The following is a 16453-nucleotide window of genomic DNA, read 5'->3' as shown; positions in this document are numbered from 1 at the left end:
GAGCAGGGAAGTGGTCTTCTCTGCTTAATTCAACTGCTTCCTGAGTGCATGAATGTTTGAGCATCATGACAGGGAAGCACGGGGACCTAAAGGTGCCTGGGGGAACACCTAACTCCATCTAGAGCACTGGGAAGGTTCCTCAGAGGAGGTGACATTTGACCATGGCCAAGTGGAGGAATCCAGGAGGAGAGAGGAGCCTGAACGAAGGCACAGAGGGATGAGAGGACAAGCTGCACTAGGAGAAGAGTCACACGCTCCACAGGCCAGCAGAACAAGGTCTGTGGGGCAGAGGACCGGGACTGAGACAAGGCCAGCTTGAACGCTGAGAAGTTCCTTGGAATCTACCCTGTGAGCAACGGGGAGGCACACTGGAGTCAGAACAGGGCCGAGCCACACGCAGCCCCTCAGGGTCCGACACACTGTCCAACAGCTGGTGTTGGTCTTTCCTCTAGGCCTGGAATCAAGGCAAAATGCCTGGGCTGGATTCGAGTCCAAGGTCTGAGTAACTGTGGGCTTCCCCTTGCCTGGGACTTAATTTTCCCAGATATTGAACTGAACCTCTCAGAGGCCTCTCTGGTCTCACAGGCTGAGCTTCTAGAGTCCTAGGCCCCAGGGCCACACAGACCTGGCTCAAGGTGCTGCTCCCAGTACCTCAACAACTAACAAGTTGTGTGGCCTTGGGCAAGTCTCTTTTCTTCTTTGAGTCTTAGTTTTCCCATCTACAAAAGGGGGATAACAATGGCCCCTGCTTACCATGCTGGAGAAAAGATTGCCTATCCTGGCACATAGTAGGTATGTAATAAATGCCTAGTGGGTTCCTGTGGCTTTGGCTTGAGATCTTTGGAGCTGGTGACCTTGAGGCTCAGGAGGAGGGAAAGAGCCTCACCTGGGATGTGTCGTGGTTGAAGATGACAGCGTTGAGGTCTCCGCAGTTGTAGTGCTTGATGAGGTCCTCCGTGGTGTAGGGTGCCTGCAGGCTCCCGGCCCGCACGCTCTCGTGCTGCAACAGGGTCTGGTTCAGCGCAAACAGCACCTGGCCAGGGAAAGAGAGAGGAATGAGGGCTGTGCTCAGGGACCCCGGCTGGCCTCCAGCCCTGGCTCTCCTCCGTCTGAGCTTCAGAGCGGCAAGCCTGAAACAGAGAAGCTGTGTGGGCCCAGCACCAGCTGGCTCAGCTGCAAGGCTCCACGTCTCTGCTCCTGACGCACTTAACCCTGAGCACAGTCAGCCTGTTCTCATTCGCAGCCCTTTGTCCCCACTGCTGCTCTGGGTCTCCGTACCTTATCTAATGATGAGGCAAAACGAAAGCCCTGCTGTGTCTGGGTTTTGGAATAATGGCTGAGTTTTTCTTTGGATGCCTCTGTGTTCCTGTGTGTAGGTGTGTTCTAGGATGAGCACGGACTCATTTTTTAATCAAGAGCACCTCCAAACAAAGCAAAACAAATAGACAAGAACAAACAAAAAGCCCCGTTAGATGTCGGGGCCCAGTCTAAAGGCCACCTCCTCCAGAGCCCTCTTCACGCAGAGAAAGTCTTGAGGAGCTGTGTCCCTCCGAGCCAGATCGTGTTTGTACACAGCACATGTCATTTAGCTCCTCTGTCCTCTTGGCTACTGTGCCTGGCCCTGGGGACACAGCTGCACCTAGCCATACCTGCCAACATCAGGATCACTTAGAGTGCTCTGAAAAAAATTCAGATGCCCAGCTTTGCCCTCCGGAACCAGAGCCTCTGTATTTTTAACAGGTTACCTGGGTGCTTCTTAAACAGCCTGACTGCCTCTGACATTTGAGGATCATGGCTTTAATGGAACACAGCCTGCCTGAGGTACAAGGGACTGAGAGACGATCTAGTGCATAGCCTCCATTTTAGTGGGGAAAACTGAGGCCCAGTGAGGGGAAGGGATTTGCTCAATCCACACAGGTGGGACTAAAGTTTCATGTGACTAGGTATTCCAGACTCCTTTGGCCAACAGAAGGGAGGAACCTGACCATTATTTGGTTATTTAACACAAATACAGAGAAAAACTTGTGGCAATCCCTATGCAAAATGTCAGGAGGCAGTCTCAGACCACCTGTCTCTGCTGTTACCCAAGCCCTAGGCCATCCCTTAGTCCTCAGGACCTGCTCATTCTCTTTGCACAGTGCCTCAGATGACAAGCACCCAGCCTCTTGGCCCACACCAATTCCAGCCCAAGCATCTCTCCCTGGGTGAACAGCAACAGTCCCTCCCATCTACCTGCAGACCCTCTCCCTTTCCAATGAACCCATATTCTTCTGCCATGGTCATCTTTAAAAAGCACAAATCTATTAGGATCTCTTTCTCCTTTTTGCTTAAAACTTTCATGGGCCCCCTCCGGCCAACAGGTTAAGGGGCTAGATCTTCAGTAGAGACTCCAAGGCAGTAACCTGGACCCTGTCTCAGTGGTTAATAATCTTGTTTCTTACACGGCCCTCATGCCTCCAAATACTAAATACTAAATACTACAGCTATCTCCTCCATGAAACTTCTCTGCCTTCCTGGGGGCGATGTTAGGCCCATCCCCATGGCTCCCACAGTCCCATGGGTGGTAGGCCAATAGATTAACAGCCCCAAACCTTAACCCCTCCCTGAGTTCCTGCCCTTTGTCATGGGACTTTGTAGCTCCCTCCCATTCTGACTCTGGACTTATTTCAGCCAATGAGATGTTAGTAATCATTACAAACAAAGGACTAAAAAGCACTATGTGCTGCAGCTGCTTCTTGCACCTCCACCATTGCCCTGAGAACAGCCATGCTAGCCTGCTGGAGGATGAGAGGCATGTCAGGCAGAGCCGACCAGCCAACAGCCAGCTGATTCCCAGTTATGTGAGGGAGCCCAGGCAAGACCAGCAGAACCCACTTGCAACTGGCCTCAAACGCAAGAGCAGTAAATGCTTATTGCTCCGATGCAACATAATTGTGGTGATAGATAATTGATAGCATGTTTCCCTCCATCTCGGTGTGAACATTGGATTGTAATTGCTGTTTAGCTACCAGCCTCCCCCATCAGGCTATGAGCCCCTTGAAGACAGGAACTGCGTCTTACTCATTTTTGACTCTGCTCAGCACTGTGCCTCGTAAAGAGAGGGTGTCACCTCATCCTTTCTTCAGTACTTTGACACCTGCTAAGTTCAAGGCTGCTCATTAAGCCCTTAAAACTAGCCCCTAGAACTCTAGCACTCCACATTTTGAGGCATGTCACTACCACATGGCAGAAGGTCCCATCAAGTGGCAGAGGTCACTTGATTCAAAAACACATAATCTGAACAAAAAAGCTCATGAAATAGGTACGCACAGCCTGGCTAAAATAACGACACAGCAATAGGGCCAAGCTTGTGCTCATTAGATCACCTCCACCCATCCGTTCTCATTTTTGTTAATGGCTGGGCAGGAGAGCTGGATTGCTCTGGATGCAGCAGCCCAGGCTGCTCCCCATAATGAGCTGGCTGGAGATGAGGTCAGACCCCACCCCCTAGCCCCCACTCCACCTCTGGGCCTTCTCCAGGCCTCTAGGCTCTGGCGGCCACTGCTGAAATCCGATCTGCAGCCATCTGGTGCAGAGTGTCATGGCAGTGGTGGCTGGGGATGGATCGCAGGAGGCAGTGGCCCTGTTGCTGTGGACATTGCTAAGGCAACAAGCACTTCCTCCCACACGGCACATGCCTCGGATGAAAGTGCCTGTGTCAAGTTGATCCGCTTTCCTCCTCTGGGGGCCGTGACCACACAGGGCTGCTGTACACACCTGCCTTGCTGCTTCTTAGGGTCAGCTTGGCCAAGGCACCAACTGACCTGTGGCGAGGTCATCAGGCCAGGAGCCCAGAAGAACCTGCTGAAGGGGAAATGGCTCCCCTGGACCTTGCTGAACTCATGGAGTCACTTCTGCAAACATGTGGCCCTCATGGAGCTGGGATTAGTTCCAACGAATGTCACAATTAGTAGGACGCTAAGAACGGCCCTGGCATGTAGTAAGTACTGGATAAGAGTTTGTTACATAAAATTTAGAGGAAAATAGTTAGACCCAAACCTTCTCAGATTGGAGCTGAGAGGGCCCTAAAGGTCATCTGGTCTAGAGGTTTTTCAAGCCTTTTTAAGTCATGGAATTCTTTTTTGTTATCGTTTTCCAAAAGAACCTTACTTGGAATTCAAAATGTGGAGCAGATAAAAATGGAAACTTCCCTGGTTGATGTAAGGGAGGCAGGCTAAAGCCTGAAGTGCTACCAGCTCAATGCACCGTTGCAGCAGAGACTACCAAGGCCTTTCTTCCACGAGAACCACTGATCTCATTCTATGCCCTCATCATTCAAAAGAGGAGAAAATACGAGAATCTGAAGCAGGCAGGATGGGGCTTTACAAAGGCCACACAGTGAGCTGGGGGCAGAGTGGGATCAACCCCAAGTCTCCTGACTCTCTGCCCAGCACCCTTTGCAGGGCCTTGGATCCCAAGGCTTTTGGGATATCCATGGGCACAGTCCGTGTTCATCCATATGCATTGCCACACCCAGGTTCTTTCTGGAGTCTTGTGAGATATCCAGAAATATCCAGAGAGTATTTACTATTAGTATGTTACAGATATAAAACTGAGGCCAGATCATTTAAGAGGTATCCCCAGCATGTCACAGTCAGAGTATGGGGGACCAGGACTAGAACCCGAGCCTGTCATCCCTGACTTTCCCACACAGGCGGGGTTTGGTGCCTCCACAGACCCCTACGCTTCCCTTGGTCTTAGCACTAATCCCACTGAATTGTCCTTGCTCCCTGCCTCTCTGTCCGCTATTGAATCCCAGTATCCCCAGTAGCAGACATTCAGGAAATACTGCAGAAGGAAGGATGCTGATCCTGCGCCACGTGCTCTTCTCCCTACCTGTATCCCTGTATTTCCTCCCATCCTGTATTCGCCCTTTGCAATTTACAAAGAAGTCTTCACCTAGTCATTACTAGGATCATTATGTTTATTGAGCTCTTACTATGTATCAAAAACTTCCTAAGCTCATATTAGTTTAATTTTACAACAACTCTGAGGTAAGTCTATTATTAGCTCCATTTAATAGGTTAAAACAAAAAAAACTGCAGCAAAGAGACACTAAGCACCTCACCAAAGGTGACAAAGCTGGAGGGGGGTGGAATGGGCATTTTGGCCAATCCTGGAACCTGTCCTCTTAGTTAACCACTTCTGACAGGGGCCTCCCTCTGCTCTCTTTGGGAGAGAGCCAGCAGGGATGGTGTCCCTGTCCACAGATGGGAGACTAAAGAAGCAGAGAACAGTGAAGGGCCCAAGGCCACATGGCTGGTAAAGGATAGAGCTTGGGTTTGAAATTACATCTATCAGGCTCCAGACTAGGTTCCCACAACCAGGACTTTAAAGCAATATGTGCTCCTTCACTGTCATTCTTGGTGCTTCCAACACATAGAGGGAAGCTGCACTCATTCATTCATTCAACAAACACTTTCGGCTGCTTTTCTGCAGGGATCTGAGATTGGCCTATTAATTGGACTCAGTTTCCATCAACATGGAGCTCATTTTAGAGGCAGATATGCCAACTAGCCATCAAAGTGAGGGTGGCAAGTGCACACGCTTTATAATGAAGTGCCGGCCCTGCTTTCTGCCTCCCTCTCAATCTCCCTGAACTCCCAAGCCCACCACTGCTCAGATTCCCAGGCCTCGATGCTTTCTGCTCCCGGCCACCTTAGAATAACAAACCTGCCTCACATGTAGCCTTGGTGGCCCGCTCTAGGATAATGTTTATGATAAGGTTTTGACATGGAATAACAAACACCGGGTGAAGGCTAGAGCTGTCTCTCTGCCCCTGGATGGCCGTGTGGAGTCCTGGCCACCAAGAACTCCTGAGCATCCCGGCAGCCCCCCTGGTCAGGGCTCACCAGGCATGAGGTGGCCTGTGGCGTCTGCTGAGTGTAGGCCCGGAATTTAAACATGTCTTCAAACATGGACCTGGGATGGAGAGAGGCAGGCGCCAGGAGGGTGGGGACAGGTTTATTGTTCCAGAGTAGTCTAGTAAACAGTGCCGATGGGCTGGAATGGTGAACATTGGGGCCTGTGTTCACTTGATGGGCCAGTGATGTCACCATGAGGAGAAGGTAGCAGGAAGGTGGTTTGGACCTAGGGCCCCCTGGAATGGCCTGGCTCTTGGGGGGGAGGTCTGAATAGCTGATGAGTGCTGCTATCTCCCTAAAGTCCAGGGGAATCACGGCCAAGGCCCCACCCACTCAGCCAAGCTGGCTGAGCACCTCCCATGTGCCAGCACTGTTGTAGCGCTGGGGAGTTAGCCAGGGACAAAACAGACAAAAATCCCCGCTCTCATAGAGCTTGCCTACTAGAGGGGCAAACTGAGAACAAGCAAAATCATTAGTAAAATATTAATACACAGCTCGTTAGAGACACAGCACTGGTTCCATCGAATTGGGAGTTCTGGACATGTTGGATTCCTCATGCCTTTGAGTCAACAGGCAGAAAAGGGAGTTACTCTGTTGGCTGGAGTGACTGATCCCGTCTACCAAGGGGAAATTGAACTGCTACTACACAATGGAGGCAAGGAAGAATGTGGTATATATGAGATCCCTCAGGGTGTCTCTCAGTATTACCACGCCCTGTGATTAAAGTCATGGAAAACCACAACAACCCAATCCAGGCAAGACTACAAATAGCCCAGTCCCTTCAGGAATGAAGCTGTGGGTCACCCCACCAGGTTAAGAACCATGACCTGTTGACGTTCTTGCTGGAGGGAAGCAGAAGTGGGTGGCAGAAGAAGGTAGTTATAAATACCAGCTACGACCACGTGATCAGTTACAGAAGCCAGGACAGTACTTGTCCTGAGTATTGCTCCTTATTTGGCTATGAATGTGTGTGTGTGTGTGTGTGTGTGTGTGTGTGTGTGTGTGTATGGGTATATGTGCGTGAGTGTAAGCCTGTGTGTGTATATATCTATCTCAAATATCTTTGCTTTCTTCCCTTTCTTATCCCTTTGTCATGTAATATAAGATGCATTGACTTTATATCAGTTTTTAAGTATTGTTAACTTTATATCATAGTATTTGAGTTATAGGATGAGAAATGCCACCTAAGGACTTCGTATCCTCTTCTGGGGAAAGGATCAGTGCATTTTTGGCTGTATGCAGGATAGTTGCATCACGTTAGGTGGAACCATGACTTTATTACTGCCTTTATTTGGGGATTAAATATGGTTTAAGGAGATGTATATGGGTTCCAGGTTGACAAGTGGTGGACTTATGATGGTTAATTTTATGTGTCGACTTGGCTAGGCCACAGTACGCAGATATTTGGTCAAACATTTTGCTACATGTTTCTGGTGAAGGTATTTTTTAGATGAGATTGACATTTAAATTCACAGACTTTCTATAAAGCAGATTACTCTCCATAATATGAGTGAGCCTTATCTGATCAGTTGACGGCCTTAATAGAAAAAGTTTGACCTCCTCCGAAGAAGGGGGAGTTCTGCCAGCAGACCACCTTTGGACTCGAACTGCAGCATTAACTCTTACCTGGATTTCTAGCCTGCTGGCCTACCCTGCCCTACTATACAGTATATAAGCCAATTCTTTGAAATATGCGGGTACTTCAAAAAGTTCATGGAAAAATAGAATCAAAGGATGACATGAATCTTTCCATGAACGTTTTGAAGTACCCTCATAAAGCAATCTCTCTATCTGTATATATGTGGATACAGATATAGATGCCTACATTCTACTGGTTCTGTTTCTCTGGAGAATGAATACAGTATGTGTTAGAGAAAGAAAATAAAGTAGGAAAAGGGGTGGGGAGCAAGGAGGGAAGGGGGCCCAGCAGGTGCAAAGGCCCTGTGCATATGTGAAGAAAGGCAGAGGCAGGGTCCTGCAGTTAAGGAGGAGAGTGATGGGAGATGAAGTTGGAGTTGACGAGCATGCCAGATTACCTGGCATTGTAAAGATGCTGGGAAACCATCTCATACCATAATCCTTCTAGCTAGGGATTGCTATTCCCATATTAAAAAGGAAGAAACTGAGGCCTTCAGGATGGTGAAGTCACTTGAACAAGGTCCCACACTGAAGAACTGGAGCTGGGATTCAAACTCAGGTCCAGCCGACAGACCCTGGGTTCTTTCTGCTATCCCTGGGCCTGATCTGCCAAGCCACCTCCACCCAACCATTGGTAAGAAAGATAGACATAAACACACAAGTTGGGGCCAGTCTGCAAGCCCCAGATTCTGAGCAATTGGCTGGGAAGTAGGAGGAGGTGTTAGAACCTTAGTCACGGGGCATTGTCAGAGCTGACATACAAGGAGATGAAGAGGTCACCCTTGCCAAGGTAATTCACTGGTACGTGGCCCCCCCCACTCTATTTTCACTCCATATCCAGCCTCATGGAACCTCATTCCCGGCCCTAAGACCTTCACCTATGGTTACCCTCTGCCTGAAACCCTCTCCCCACACACCAGTTCACACTCCCCTTTGCACCTGGCTGTAGACGCTCCTTCCTCAGGAGGACTTCGTTGAGCCATGGACTGGGTAGGTCCCCTGCTAAGTGCCTCAAAAGCACCTGGCACTTCCCAGGCCACCACACTCCCCATTTTATTACTGTCTAATGCCCATTCTTCCTACTCAACAGCGAATGTTTTGAGGGCAAGCAAATGTCTTCGTCTTGACTGTTTCCTCAGAGAGAGCTCAGTGCCCAATATGCACATAGTAGATGCTGGAGAAATGCTTGTGGAATGAATGATTGAATGAAAAGCTGAGTGAGTCACCCATCCCAGGATCCCTATCCTGAGCAGTTCCCTGCCAGGACCCAGTTTCTCCCATGGCACAGAGTTGGGAGGAGTTGAGCTCCCTGAACCCTGGGCCAGATGAATCTGTCAGCAGCCTGGGTGGAGGGTGGAGGGCAGCTCCCCTACACAGGAAGCCTTCTCGGGCCTGAGGGACATTTCCTCAAAGGTTTGAGCCTGCCAGGCTCTGGCTGAGGTTTATTTATTTATTCTCCTTGCTCCATTAACAGCACCAAAGCAGTGCCGACTACTTCCCTGCTTCCTGTTCAGTATTCTGAGTCTCCCAGGCCTCTGGCACAGAATCCTGTCTCCAGACACTGGGCTACTGAATAGCAGGCATCCAAATAAACACAAGGTTTCCTGGATCTGGGGATGTGCTTTGGGCTGGGAGTGGGACCAGTTATATAGTCATCATGACACTCTTCGCTATGAAGCCCTGGACAAGTCATTTTCCTTCCCTGGGCCTCAATTTACTCACCTGTGAAAAGGACCAATTTACATATCATTGAACAGTATTTACTGAGCACACTTATGTACCAGATACTGTTCCAGGCCCTGGAGGTACAGCAGTAAACACAACAAAGAAAGATCCCTGTCCTAATGGAGTTTTCATTCCAGTAGGAGAAAGCTGCCAATAAACAAAACAATAAGTAAACTAGTATGTTAGAGAGTGATGGTTGCTAAGGAGAAAATAAGGCAAACACTAGAGTGTGTGTGTGTGTGTGTGTGTGTATGTGTGTGTGTGTGTGTTGGCTGTTGATATTTTAGATAAAATGTCCAGGGAAGGCCACAGTGAGAAGTGACATTTGACTTGAGAAAAGATCTGAAGGAACTAGGGAAGTGGCCATGTGGACATCTGAGAGAAGAGTGTTCTGGGTGAGGGAACAGGAAGTGCAAAGGCCCTGAGGCAGAAGCAGGCCTGATGGGTTTGAGGAGCAGGAAGGAGGCCCATGTGGCTGGAGAGGAGTGACCGGGGGTGGGGAGGGAGTAAGGGAAGGGGACTAGGAGATGAGATCTGCCTCTGCAGGGATCCGACAGGAAGAAGACAGTGCATTGCCAGGAAAGTGAGTTCCAATAAAGCCAGTTCAATTGAAGGAGCAATAGAAAAGCTGTGAATGATGGGAATATTCCCCAAGGTGTGGACAGGGGATGGGGAGCAATGAGGAGTCACAGCAGTGGGAAGTTTTACTGTGCCTAAACCTTTGGGGGAAGGGGTGGAGAAGGGACCCGAACCCAGCCAGAGCAGCAGGCTTTGGAGAGGGAGCACAGCCACCGTCGACCACAGCCTAGACCATGGCCACCCACCAATTTCCCACCAGTAACTCCCACTGAGATCAGAATAGGGGGGTGGCCCAGGTGATGTTGGGTTGGCCCAGGGCACAGAGCAGGACAGGGACAGCAGAGGGTGGATCTGAAGAGCCAAGTGAATTTCCAGCACAAGGCAGAGAGGTTATAGCGAGGTGGGCAGGGGTGGGTAGGTCCTGTAGGGCCCTGTGGGCTCTGGAGGTCTTCAGCTTCCTCGAGTGAGAAGGTATGTCCCGGGGAGTCTGAGCAGAAGAGTGCTGGGGGAGCTGTGCTGATAATGGAATCTAGGGATGCAGGAGTGGAGCAGGGGGGTCAGACTAAAATTAAGGAAGCTCTGCTCTCCTCCCTTCCCCACACCATATCCCTATCCCAACCCCCAGCTACAACTCAAAGAACCATGGACTCGAGCACAGATGTCCATGCTGCATGGACGCTGCTGGCTGGACTGGCGGTGCTGGCCACATCCTCCAACCGCCTTGCAGCAGGGGCTGGCTGAGCCCTCAGTGCTTTCCTGGGCGGGCATTGGGAGGCCTGACTCACCCCAGCTTTCTTTCCTTCTTTTCTTTGAATGCTTACGTTCTCCACCCAAAGACCACCCTTAAAGATCCCAGTGTTCCTCCTTTGTCCTTCAAGTCATGCCAGGAAATGCTCATAAATCCAGAGCCACCCACATGATGAGATTAGCATTCTGTCAGGCAGGGGAGTTTGAAGGCTGGGACTGGCTGGGGCTGGCCCAGAGGCTTGGGGTCTCCAGGAAAGAAGATTATGTGGGGTCTGCCCTGTTGGAGTGCAAAGGGGTCCCTTGGCTTTCAGTTTTCAGAACAGATAAACACAAGGGAGGTCGGAGACCTGGATTCTGGTGCTGCAGGCTCTGATCCAGGCCAGTTGAAGGACGCATGCTCCAGGCCACAGGGTCCCTCTCTGTAACAGGGGTGTGGGGGTACTTCTCAGCTCTGTAAGTTCTATTCAATGAGCCCAACATTTTAGGATATGACACCCCACCATCTCATCATTTAACCAGTCTGTAGTTTGTGTATGGAGGCTCATTTATTCTTCATAACAGCCCAGTGAGGGTGGCATTATGGACCCCATTTTATAGACAGGAAACCCAAGGCTCAGAGAAGTAAGCGACACCCCACAGTCCCCCAGTGCTGGGGCTTCATGCCCTGTTTCTTAGCTCCACCCAGGCTTAACACAGAAAGCTCTCCCTGCTTCTGCTGTGGATCTTTTATTCTTTTTCCCCAATAATCACCTCTGATCTCCTAAACTGAATACAGGGGATCCTGTGGTGAAGGGTCTTCAATCTCACGCCAGACTCTGGTCTCCACCCAACTGGTATACACGACCCTTCTCTACCTGATCTTCAGACTGTGGACAAGTCACCTGTGGAGGCTGAAATGGATGGGGAACCAGACATGAGCCGACTTTGACCTACAGAGGGACAATGGTCTACATGGGAGGCCATCGGTCAGTTGTGTCCATGGTTACCATCATCACTATTATTGTTATTAAGCAGCTGCTTCCATTAGTTTGAAGCATCTCATTTTTATTTTTCCCGCTGTCTCAGACCTGCTCTACTGACACAGCTGCCTAGACTTCAAAAGGCAAGTCTCCATTTTCATTTGCAAAATCAGTATGAAATTCCTAGAGGGCCTGTTTAATTCCTCTGGTCTGACCACACAGCAATTACCAATTCGCAGAGGGGAGGGGGTTGTCTCACGAGCCCTCCAGTGGTGTGGGGACCTCTACTCCACCATGGTCCTGGGCAGCGACAAGGGAGGACAGGATTGGAGCCAGCACCTCCAGGTGGCCCAGAGTGGGACGAGAGGAGCTAGCTCTGTGAGCATTCAGTACAGAAGAAAGTAATTGTAAGACGCCTCTGCATTTGTCTGCTAAGCCACCGGTTACCAAGTGCTTCAGAGACACATAGCGGCAGGAAAGGCACAGCTCTGACCCAGATTTCAACCTGGGTCACAGGGTGTGAACTTCTTGTTTTGACTCTTTCAGTGAATTGCTGTGTGAAGGTAGGACACGCCCCTCTTCTCTCTGGGCCTCAGCTTATTCATCTGCTGAGTGGGGAGAATAATATGCTTGAGCTAGCATTCTAAAAACCTCATAAAGCATTATTGCCCTTCCTTAGGACACACACACACACACACACACACACACACACACACACACACACACACACACACTTTAAGAAACTTCTGTCCCCCCAGCACTGGGGTGGGTCCCAGAAGGCTCTGCTGCAGGTGTTCTGAGGAGGGAATGGAGCTCAGTGTGTGTGGACTGGATTCCCATTCACTCCTCAGTGTTCCGTATGGATCAGGCCAGGTCCTGTACTGGGTGCTAGGGCCCTGGGACCTGATCAGCACCATTCTGTCCTCAAGGAGCTCACAGCCAAATGAGGTGGAGCAAGGAGGGGGTACCCGAGGAAGACCTGCAACATGACCAAGCATCACTCGTGCAGAGGGGCCAGGGGATGGACTACGTGCTTTGGGAGCCCAGCAGAAAACACAGGGGGAGCCACAAACAGGACTCCCAAAGGAGGTGACTCTATAGCCATACCCTGTGGGAGCATTTGCCATGAAGAAAGAGAAGAAATTCCAGTGAGTGTAACAGCCCATGCAAAGAAATGGAGGCGGGGCGAAGTGCAGGGATGTGCCAGCGATTCCCGTGGCTGGAGTGCAGCGTGTGGCTGGTGGAGGAGGGCACGGGATGGAACTGGAGCAAGGAGCAGAGGCCAGATTCAAAGCTCACACTGTGTCCAGTGGACAATGGGAAGCCACTGAAGTTATTAAGCAGGGAGTGACCACTCCGGCTTTCAATTTAGAAGCTGCCCTCCGGCTCCTGCATGGAGAAAGCATTAGAGGGGCACAGACTACAGGCAGGAGACAGACTTAGCCCTGGGCCAGGGGAGGTGAGGGGTTCCACCTGGGCCTCGGGGGCTTTGGGGATGCCTGGAGGAAGTGAGGGGCAGGTTAGAATTCCAAATCTTTCTTCTCCAACTCAGGGCTCTAAGGCTCTCCCGTTGCCCATCACTGCCCCCTCTCTCCTTCCCTAACTTTTGAGGCTAGGCCCTGCCTTCCTCCTCCCCCTTCCACTCTCCCCGCCCCTCACCCTCCTTCACTTAAGGAAGCCTCACCTCAAGAGCGGGTGGACCAAGGAGGGGCCAACTCATAATGGCAGGAAGGAAAGCAGATTGTGTGGGACTGGTATGGGACTCTATGGTGCTGACAGTCCAGGGAGCAGACACTCTTCCTAGGGTGCATCAAAGGAGACAGCTGCATGGAACTTGGCCGCACAGATAAAACTAAAATGCAGTTCCAGTTTCTCCTGTTTTTTGCCTGTTTGAAATCACAGGAGACACTTCCTGACAACAGGATAGGAGGGTTGGAGACTTTAGCACTGCCAAGAGACCATCAGGCAAGGGAGGGCCCTTAGATCCTGCATGGGACTCCTCATTGTGCAGGGAGGACACTGAACCCCAGAGAGAGCAGGAAGGTGACCGAGGTCACACAGCAAGACAGTGGATGCAGGCTAAGGCAGAAATGAGGCATCTGTCTGCTTCTCTTGGGAAGCTTGGGTCTCCTATTCCCCCTTATCCCCTCCTTCCCCCTACCAGAGAAAGGGAAAATGTTTTAGACCCAAGGCAAAAGAATGTGAAACTGAAATCTGAGCCTTGGGTCTTGGGAAAAGAACACAGAGAAGTCAGACACATTCTGGATGAGCAAAGATCTGCTTACACTGCAGATGGGAAACGCTCAGCGCTATCCAAACCCTCCTTATTGCACAGGTCTGACCCGCAAGGGTGGACCGAGTGTGAGGCGATGGGAGCAGAGAAGGACCCCCGAGCTGCTGGTTCCAGGGTCCACCGGGGGCAGAAGGGGGACTGCTCCAGCCTCTTAGCTCCCTGCCTGGCACCTTCTCGTGGGCCCTCAGTCCCATGCCGGCATTCTACTGCCCTGCCTGTACCTGCCACCAGGGCCCTGCCAGATCAGGGGCTGGGGTCCTGCTGGCCCCACTTGCCCACAGTCCACATATCCATCCTGCCCCACCTGGAAGCTCACCTCCTCTGAGAAGGCCTCCCCTTTGGCTCTAGTCTGTGTTTGTCTTCCCCTTTTGTGAGCTCCCATAACCAGAAGCACATGGGTTAGAGCTTCTGCCCTGGGGCATGTGGGACTCAAAGTGACTGAGGATTGTATAAGATGTGTGAGAAAGAGATGGAATTAGAGTAGATTGATTCAGGACAGGAGTGTGGGCTGTGCTGTGTGCTATCCCAGCCACGAAGAGGCCTTACCACAGACTCAAGCTCACACGTCACAAACCCGGGTGTTTGTTCTCAGTCAGGTGCTGTGCTGGGGTCCTGGGAAGACTGAGATCAATGTGAGTCGGTTCCCCTGTCTCAACGCCAAGGGGCTCCATCAGCGATGCTCCCACAGAGAATGGACCTCTGTGATCCAGCTCTGCCCTGTTTGTGTCTTCAGTCTCATCCCCCTCCACACTCTCCCTCTTACTTTCATTTCCTCATGCTACTGAAGGGTACTGCGCACTGTGATCTTGGGCCTGAGGCCCAGGGTCCAGGCTGCATCTGGTATCCTGAGCATCCCTGACCTGATGCAGGCATGCTGGGTGCGATCTTTAAAAATCATAAAGGAGACCATGGTACTCCCATGCTTAAATCCTTCCTGGCTCCCCTGTGCTCTAGGAATAATGATGAACTTCTCCAACACAACTTCTCAGCAGTGCTTGGCAGGTTCCGCCTGCCTCCCCAGACTCACCTTGCTCCTCTTCCTCCTGGCTCTGCGTTTTCAGTGTGCTGCCTTCAAGTTTTTGAATGTATGTTTTCTTTCCCACTTCAGGGCCTTTGCAGGTGCTGGCCCTTCTGCCAGGTATGTCCTTCCTACCATTCATCCCTTTTGCCTCATTAACATCTACTCATATTTCAGACAGCATCATCTCCTGAAAATTCCTTCCCTGATCCTCCGATCAGCTCAGGGGCCCCTGTTCAAAGCTCTCCTTCAACCTGTACCCTTTCTTCAAAGTACTCATCATAGTACATCTTCATAAATTTATGTGGTTAATCACTTGCTTAATGTCTGCTTATCCTAATAATGATATTAACTACCATTGATTGATCATTTGTTCTATGCGAAATTCATTGCAAGTGTTACTTCATTTAAGCCGCAACAATTCTGTGGGGTAGCTCCCATTTTTACCCCCATTTTACAGATGAGGCAAAGGAGGCACAGAGTGGTTAAGTGACTTGACTGAGGTCACACAGCAATTAAGTGGTGAATGAATAAGACAGTCTGGCTATTTTAGCCAAGTGCCAGTCTCCTATCAACTGCTCTGCAGACAAGATGAGGGTGGGGTCCACATCTGCTTAATTCACCCTCATATTTCCAGTACCTAGTCCAGGACCTGTCACTTGTAGGAAGAAAGGAACTAAAAGGAAGGAAGGAAATGGGAAGGAAGGAAGTAGAGATGGGAAGGGGAAGCTGGAGTGCTAGCTGTTAGGCCATCTTGGGCAGCCAGCTCAATAGAGGCAGTCTCCAAAGGCCATATTTTCCCTGACGGTGGCTTCTGGATTAGAGAGAGCCAGTGTCCAAAACCAGTAAGTGTGCTTTTTTAAAAATGAGGATAGAAGGAGTGCAATGGGTACCCAGATGTGGAGCCACAGGTGGGCAAAAGCCTAAACAGGGATCAGAGCCTTGAGATTAGAGGGGCCTCAGATGGACTGCCGTCCAGGAGCGCTCAGCTGTGGGGTTTCTTGCCAAACGACACTCCCTTCCCCCCACTGCCGCCTCCTGCCACATCTCCTTGGGGGATATGCAGGGAGGGGGGCTGTCTGTGTAGCGACAGAGAGCTCATTCCCTACCCGGCGGCCCAGGCCATGGGGGCACGACGTGGACCGAGAAGAGGAATGTCCTTACGTGGGCCTGAAATCTGCCTCCCGGAGGCTTCCTCTCCCTCCGCTGGGGGAGCCCACCCCCACCCGGCCTGCTTCCGAGACTGGCCTCTGCTCCTCGCAGGACACAGAAGGGGGCCCTCGCTGCGCTCCGTCTTGCGGGGCTCCAGCCACACCCAGGCCGAGCAGCCTTCAGCCGCCCCGGGCCGGGCTATGGGCCGGGCGGTCAGCACGCGCGGGAGGCTCCCGCCCCGGCTCCTCCGCCCCGCTTTGAAGGGGATCAGGTTCCCCCACAAACATAATTGAACGAAAATATGAGAGAGAAAAGGTCTTTGTTCTCCCATTTACAGCGTCAGAAAATATGTAACAAATTAGCCGTTTATGAGGGAAGAGAACAGGGCTGCGCGCTGCGCGGGAGGCTCGGCCGCCGCACAAGGGGCCTTTCAGCGGCG

General features: G+C 51.1%; 1 protein-coding gene across 1 annotated transcript in view; it reads right to left on the bottom strand.

The window, feature by feature from the left end:
• The window catches only part of LOC103608339 (metalloprotease TIKI2-like), a 59291-nt gene that overhangs the window by 34035 nt on the left and 8803 nt on the right, over positions 1–16453 (bottom strand). The window contains exon 4 of the mRNA XM_008592783.1: positions 887–1130. Coding sequence (XP_008591005.1) covers positions 887–1130 — 244 coding nt within the window. The remainder of the gene's footprint in view (positions 1–886; positions 1131–16453) is intronic.

This window comes from Galeopterus variegatus, unplaced genomic scaffold (assembly GCF_000696425.1).
Source record: "Galeopterus variegatus unplaced genomic scaffold, G_variegatus-3.0.2 Scaffold8326, whole genome shotgun sequence".
In the NCBI taxonomy this organism is placed as follows: domain Eukaryota; kingdom Metazoa; phylum Chordata; class Mammalia; order Dermoptera; family Cynocephalidae; genus Galeopterus; species Galeopterus variegatus.
This window is presented reverse-complemented; position numbering and strand designations above follow the sequence as displayed.